General features: G+C 37.4%; 6 protein-coding genes across 6 annotated transcripts; 3 read left to right on the forward strand and 3 right to left on the reverse strand.

Moving 5' to 3' along the window:
* Nucleotides 1-819, reverse strand: NEHOM01_2429 (uncharacterized protein; the record flags this gene model as incomplete). Its single annotated transcript, XM_051491305.1, has 1 exon — nucleotides 1-819. A coding segment is annotated over one exon (819 nt), but the record flags the coding sequence as incomplete, so codon positions are not given.
* A 772-nt stretch (nucleotides 820-1,591) lies between these two features.
* NEHOM01_2430 (tubulin alpha) lies at nucleotides 1,592-2,908 on the forward strand (the record flags this gene model as incomplete). The annotated part of the gene is made up of 1 exon (XM_051491306.1): nucleotides 1,592-2,908. The coding sequence occupies one exon, from the start codon at nucleotides 1,592-1,594 to the stop codon at nucleotides 2,906-2,908; it is 1,317 nt and encodes a 438-aa protein (XP_051347266.1).
* An 884-nt stretch (nucleotides 2,909-3,792) lies between these two features.
* Nucleotides 3,793-4,137, forward strand: NEHOM01_2431 (large subunit ribosomal protein L31e; the record flags this gene model as incomplete). Its single annotated transcript, XM_051491307.1, has 1 exon — nucleotides 3,793-4,137. One exon carries the CDS (start codon nucleotides 3,793-3,795, stop codon nucleotides 4,135-4,137), a length of 345 nt encoding a protein of 114 aa, XP_051347267.1.
* Nucleotides 4,138-4,485: 348 nt separating this feature from the next.
* NEHOM01_2432 (tRNA (guanine9-N1)-methyltransferase) lies at nucleotides 4,486-5,376 on the reverse strand (the record flags this gene model as incomplete). The annotated part of the gene is made up of 1 exon (XM_051491308.1): nucleotides 4,486-5,376. One exon carries the CDS (start codon nucleotides 5,374-5,376, stop codon nucleotides 4,486-4,488), a length of 891 nt encoding a protein of 296 aa, XP_051347268.1.
* Nucleotides 5,377-5,661: 285 nt separating this feature from the next.
* NEHOM01_2428 (uncharacterized protein) lies at nucleotides 5,662-5,958 on the reverse strand (the record flags this gene model as incomplete). Its single annotated transcript, XM_051491304.1, has 1 exon — nucleotides 5,662-5,958. The coding sequence occupies one exon, from the start codon at nucleotides 5,956-5,958 to the stop codon at nucleotides 5,662-5,664; it is 297 nt and encodes a 98-aa protein (XP_051347264.1).
* Nucleotides 5,959-5,981: 23 nt separating this feature from the next.
* On the forward strand, nucleotides 5,982-6,389 carry NEHOM01_2433 (uncharacterized protein; the record flags this gene model as incomplete). Its single annotated transcript, XM_051491309.1, has 1 exon — nucleotides 5,982-6,389. One exon carries the CDS (start codon nucleotides 5,982-5,984, stop codon nucleotides 6,387-6,389), a length of 408 nt encoding a protein of 135 aa, XP_051347269.1.
* Nucleotides 6,390-7,186: the final 797 nt, after the last annotated feature.

Raw genomic sequence — 7,186 nt, forward strand, 5'->3', positions numbered from 1 at the left:
GTTCTTGTCTTCTTTCCAAGGGAAAAAGATGCCTTGTAACTTCTCTAATGGTGTTTTTCCACGATGAACCAAATTTAAGAAGTACCTTCTTTCTCCTGAGATCAAGAAGATAAAGATAAACCGGCATAAATTCAGTGCATTCAATATATAAACTGTTTGTTTGTTCTTCATGTATCCCTTCTCCAACCACAGAAAGTGCCAGCTCAGAAAGGTAATTCCAGCTGAAACGGCCGCATTGATCTGGTTTTTAGTAGAACACGGTTCCAAGTAGAGATTAAAGAACAGTTGGAACAAACTCTGAGTCAGCAAAGTAATTGAACATCCTTGCAGCATATAGTAAACACTATAATAAGAAGAAGCCTGGACACTTCCTTCCGAGTTCACATAAGTCCGTTTATACAAAAACACTTTAGCCTGTCCAATCCAAAACAGTCCATTAACCACCTTAACGAACGCCAGAATCATATACCCCCAAACTATCAAGGAGTAAGGTCCCTGTTTAAAGATATAAATCTCCAAAACCAAGAACCGCAAAGCCTTACAGAATATCTGCACCAAGTACAGATAGAAGAAAGAAATCACTCCATTCAAGAACAAGTAAAAGATGTTCTGTACATCAATAAACGCATGAAAGATAATCGTAGCACATTCTTTCGACATAACCATTTGAAAATCCTCCGTTTGTACGTGAGATTCTACTAAATGTACTCGAGACACAATCAGCACCAAAGTCACATAAATCACATTGATCACTCCTGTCACTCCCAAGTAAATCCAAATAATCTTAGGCAACTGTGCCCTCGACCGCAACTGTATCATTCACCACCACCACCTTCCAACTAATATACACAACCAATATACCCACCCCAATCTAATCCACTCTTACTACAACAATAGCCCCACCCAACCACAAAATATTCCCAACCAACCCATTCCCCGGACTCTTCTTTATCACCACCCTCTACATCCACTAATACCACCTCAATTCACACTAATTACACCAGCATAGATTCAAATAAGTACACCAGCATAGATTCAAATAAATACACCAACATAGATGCAACTAAATACAATCCACATTATACTATACTAAACCAATACAATCTAAACTATACTAAACCAAACCAATACTATACTAAACTAATATTCATTTTAATACCACCCCAACCCACACATCTCAACCTACGCCAACCTACGTCAACCCACCTCAATACTTAACTCAACCCAATACCACCTCAATACCAAGCCACCTCAACACTAATACATATCTTATACTAAATTATCTTTAAATTACCAACCCATAAACTAACTTAATTTCCCCCTCAATTCCACCTCAATTTCCACCTCAATTTCCAACTCAATTTCCAATCCAAACTATTCCCAACTCATTCAAACCATCCCAAACTCAGCTTATTCCACCCTAAAACACCACTTATACTATCTCAAAACTTGCCACCAACTACTACCCCATCCAGACACTCCACCTAGCTCATTTAAACCCCCTAAGATCTTATCTAAACCCTCTTTTAGCCCAATCTAGGCCGAAATAGCCCTTTTATTTTTCAGATTTTTACACCCCTGCCCTAGGAACATGAGAGAGATACTTTCAATCCACGTTGGACAGGGAGGAATTCAAATGGGAAATGCTTGTTGGGAGCTTTACTGCCTGGAACATGGTATTAAGCCTAATGGAGAAATAGATCGGGACTCAGGCAAGCCAATTGAGTCAGCTTCATCCTTCTTTTCAGAAACAAGTACTGGTAATATGGTACCCAGAGCTGTCATGGTCGATCTAGAACCAGGTGTCATTGATGCAATCAAAAGCAGCGAATACAAAAGTCTTTATCATCCATCGCAACTTATCTCAGGTAAGGAAGATGCGGCCAATAACTATGCCAGAGGTCATTATACAGTTGGTAAATCAATCATTGAACCAACTATGGAGCAGATAAGAAGATTAGTTGATAATTGCAACAGTTTACAAGGATTCTTTATCTTCCACTCATTTGGTGGAGGAACTGGATCTGGTTTAGGTACTTTAATTATGGAGCGCTTATCTCAGGAGTATGAGAAGAAAAGTAAGTTGGAGTTTGCCGTTTATCCGGCCCCACAAGTATCTAATTCAGTTGTTGAGCCTTATAATTCAGTTCTAACTACGCATATGACTTTGGAACATGCTGATTGTTCCTTTTTAGTTGATAATGAAGCGATTTATGATATGTGCAAGGGATTAGGTATTGATCAGCCGGGCTATGTTGATTTGAACCGAATTATTGCCCAGGTGGTTAGTTCTATTACGGCTTCATTACGTTTCCCGGGTTCTTTGAATGTTGACTTAGCTGAGTTTCAAACTAACTTAGTGCCTTACCCGCGTATTCATTTTCCCTTAGTTGCTTACTCACCGATGATTTCAGCTGTTAATGCGGCTCATGAACAATTATCGGTTAGTGAGATAACAATGGCTTGTTTTGAATCACAAACGCAAATGGTTAAGTGCGATACGCGACGAGGGAAGTATATTGCTTGTTGTTTACTCTTCCGTGGTGATGTCAATACTACCGATGTTAATCATGCTATTAATGGGATCAGGAGGAAGGGATTGGACCGGTTTGTAGCTTGGTGTCCGACTGGGTTCAAAATCGGTATTAACAACGAGCAGCCCACTACTTTACCGGGTGGGCATATGGCTAAGGTTAAACGGGCAGTTTGTTCGTTGGGTAACAACACGGCTATTGCTGATGCCTGGCAGAGACTTAATGCTAAGTTTGACCTTATGTTTGGCAAGCGGGCCTTTGTGCACTGGTACGTAGGTGAAGGTATGGAGGAGGGTGAGTTCAGTGAAGCCCGGGAGGACTTAGCTACTTTGGAAGCCGACTACCATGAGTTAGGTGCTGAGAAGAATGGGTAAGCTGTAAGCAATAAATAGCAGTTCGTAGTTGGTTTTTATGGTTTAAATAACGTATATAAGTAAGATAAGAAGATAGTAAGATAATAAGATAGATCAAATTTCAAAACAAACCAGGCAAATTAGTTATAAAATTAGTTATGAATTTAGTTATGAAAATTTCAAAAGATGACGTCATAATTTTACTCTTTTTAGGGGGAAAATTAAGATAGAATTGAGTTGTGTTGAGTTGAGTTAGTATCTGTTGATAGAATAGAATTAGTGTAGAATTAGTATAGAATTAGTATATCACTAAAGACTTAGTACTATATTGTGTTCTAGGGTGGCAGTATAGTCATTTCAACTAGAAGTACTTCTACTAAGATATATACTTAAGTTAGGTGTACTTTATTGATAATATTGAGTTAGTTGTGAAATAAAGTATCAGTACTGAGTATGTGGTGTATAACAACCTCAAGATATCATCATCTTCTTAAACTGATTCTACTCTGTATTTATAGTTTGGAATTGTTCTACCCATCTCTAATCCAAATAATACTCTCTCTAGTCTCTAAACCATTCCCCACCTATCTTAATGAGACTCTCATTAGGTTGGTATTGGATTGGTATTGGATTGGGTTAGATAAGTCAATAGTAAGTCAATCTCAACTCAATACTAACTTAATCTCAACTGATATCATACACAACCCCATGTTCACTAACAATAATCTTACATACTAAATACCAACTCAATCTAATCTAATCTAAACACAACTCAATCTAATCTAAACTCAATCTAAACTCAACTCAATACCACCCCAATACTAACTCAACTCAACTCAATCTAAACTTAATACTATCTGAATAGCAATTCCGATTTATTTAGTATTTTTTTAGTATCCCTGCAAATGGCGAATATTACAACTGAGAACAAAGTTACGCTAATTACCGTTAACTTATGGAGATTAGTTAAAAACTGCTCTCATACTTACTGGGCTGATTATGCCGTTATGAAACTCCGTAAAGAAATTCAAAGACAATTTGGAACTAAACAGGAAGTAAAATTAGATATGGACTTAAATAAGGCTATCTGGTCAAGAGGAAGAAAGCACTTACCGACTAGATTGAGAATTGAAGTATCAAGAAGGCCAAGTCTTAAGGACAACACTAAGACTGAATTATTCCTTAAGCATGTTATTGTTCCATCATTCAAGGGCTTACAGGCGGAGAGCATCCAGTTACAGGATGAATAAATAAGTAGTTGATTTAAGTTTTGATTAGATTAGATTTAGATAAGATTAGGTTGAGTTTTGATTTAGATAAGATTAGGTTGGGTTTTGATTGTGTTAGGGTTTGTTTTGATTTAGATAAGATTAGATTTGGATAAGATTAAGTTGTGTTTTGATTTAGATAAGATTAGGTTGTGTTTTGGTTTAGATGCCAATTAGATACCAAATCATAACTTAACTTAACATAACTTAACATAACTTAACTTAATGTAACTTAACTGAATTTGAATAAATGTAGATAAGATTTAAGTTAGGGTGTGATTGGGTTGGATAAATTTTGATTTAGATATAATAGTTACGTAACTGGTCTGTTTATTGGGATGAATTGGAGTTGGTGTTGGTGTTGGAATTGGAGTTGGTGTTGGGATCTTCTTGACGCTTTCTTTCGGGAATGTGGCGGTTGATGGCTTCGGGCCAAGTAAGACCTTCATGATGGGAAAGAAGGATTTGGAAGACATGGAGGGTGGTAAGAACGGTTGAAGAGTTGAGGGAAAGGGAAATTGGTAGTTTGCGAGTTGGGAAGTTAGCCCCTAGGACTTTTTCGGCGTAGCCTTTATGGCGGTTGCGATCGACTAAACCGCCAATGATATAGAGAGTATTTGGATCTAGATCTGTGAGAGTTTCGGTGGCATCGGCTGAAAGAACAATTACTTGTGATGTGGTGCTGTTGGGAATATTTGTGGTGGTTGTAATTGATTCATCTATCATTTGAACGTTCTTCCAATTAACTGCCTCGGTGGGAATGAAGTCTTTAATGAGTTGGAAGTTACTGATAACTAAATTGACTGGAGTAGGACTGACTCGATTGGCGGCATAACAGTACCTGATCTGTTGGGCTAAACTTCTCATTTCTCTAGCTGACATTAGTTCATGTCCGCCTAAAACTTCAATGCCTATTTGACAGTTGGCTTCTAGTTGATCAGTAGGTGGATGTTTTCTCTTACTTCTTTTCTTTCCGGCTAGTCTTTGGTCTTTGCGTTTCTGTTTAAGTGCCAAGTACTTCTTCTCTCTCTTTTCCCGTTTAGTCAATCTAACTGGCTTGGTTGGTATTGAGTTTGGATCAGTAACAAGTTCATCATTATTACTAGAACTAATTGGGTTAGCATCAATTACTTCATTCTTACTAGCCTTCGGATTAGCATCAACTACATCCTTAACCCCTTCTTCTACTTCATTATTTATGACGTCATCTAGACTACACATACTACTAGCTAAAATCTTTGCACTGATAGCACTATACTCCGCCCAGCACTACTCACCCCATGCCCCAGGTACCACTCCTAACCCAATCTAACCCAAGTCCCACTTCAATCCAATCTAACCCAACCCCACTCCAACTTAATCTAACCCCATACTACCAAATTCAAAACAATAATCCAAATCCAAATCCAAACTAAACCCAAACAATAAAATACATCATTTATCTTATCTTCTTTCAACTTAATACCAACACCAACCTAACTCAACCTAACCCCACACCAACTCAACTCAATCTAACTTATTGCGCTTACAAAGCACTCTAATTTTACTTACGTGCTGACATTCCCGGCATCCACTTATTAAGTACTCACCCGACTCTTCTTTCACCAGTCGACTCCAACTGGTTACACCCGGTATCTTTACTAAATAACACTCACAAATCACTTGTCGCACACTAGGAGATAATCTTACTCGCTTTTTGTTATGGCCTTTTAATAATCCTTTTACTAATCGTCTTACTATTCCAATATTAATCCCAACTAAATCTAAGATTAATTCCCAATCCCAATCACCCCAGTAGTACATAAGTTTTATATTTTTGCTATCTCATGGATACTAACCAGCTTCAAGAGACCTTTACTATCTTTGCCAATGAAGATAATCAAGAATTAGTTCAAATTGACCGCCTACCTACCCTACTAAGAACTCTAGGCTATATTGTTGACCCAGAAACACTGAAGAACTTCTTCCCACAAGCCATAACTTCAGTAGCTCTAGCTGATCTTGAAGAAATGATTCGTGTTCAATGTCTTCCTCGTCTTTCTTCTAATGAAGTCCTTTCCGCCTTCCAATCTTTTGACAAGAGCAATACAGGTAAACTTACCATTAGTACGATCAAGAACATTCTTTCTTCTGGTGAAACTCCACTCACGTCCGAGGAGATTGATACGTGTTTAGAACTCCTTAATCCCTCTCCTGATGGTATGGTCGATTACCGTAAGATCATAACACCCTAATCAATATAGTATTCAGTTATGTTATGTTATGTTATGTTTTTGTTTTATTCAGTTAAGATAAGTTAAGTTAAGATAGGGTTTTGGTTTGTTAAGATAAGATAAGATTGGGGTTTGTTTTGGTTTGTTAAGTTTAAGTTATCTATTGTAGTGCTGTTATACAACCACTACCTCTTCTTCTCACTAAATCGTTTATTTACTGTCCAAATACATTAGTATTAGGTTAAGATTGGATTAGTAGAGAATTCGAATCATAATCAAATCCTAACCCAAACTATCCTAATAGTAGTCGGATTATTAAAATTTGAGTATGACGTCATATCATCTTCTACACTCAATACTAACCCGACTATGCCGTATCGAGGTATGTCACTGATTGTGTTAGTATATCGATAGATTGGATTGTGTTGTTGTTTTTAATTCTTATCATCTTTTGAAGTTTTGGTTTTGTTTTTGATAAGAACTTTCTATGCGACTTTGAGTTGCAATAAAGGCTATTTTAATCTTCAGACGTGGTTTGTTCTATCTTGGCTTGTTAAAGTTATTCCTTTTGTATTTCCTTTCTCCCTGTTCCCTCAAATAGATATCATAACAAACATCCTTAAATCGAGTTATTTCTTCTACACATGGGTTAAACACTTGGACTAACTCTGGATGAGGTGCATACTTGTTCACCTCATGTATGAATTCAGCCCAGGTAATTCTCTTCTTAGACACTTCATGCATCACATAACTACACCATGCGTTCAAATGTGGGAACTCTTTTGGACTAATCCAGCTCCATTTCCTTTCAGGGAGAC

The sequence above is a fragment of the Nematocida homosporus genome (assembly GCF_024244095.1).
Source record: "Nematocida homosporus strain JUm1504 chromosome Unknown 4504, whole genome shotgun sequence".
Classification (NCBI taxonomy): domain Eukaryota; kingdom Fungi; phylum Microsporidia; genus Nematocida; species Nematocida homosporus.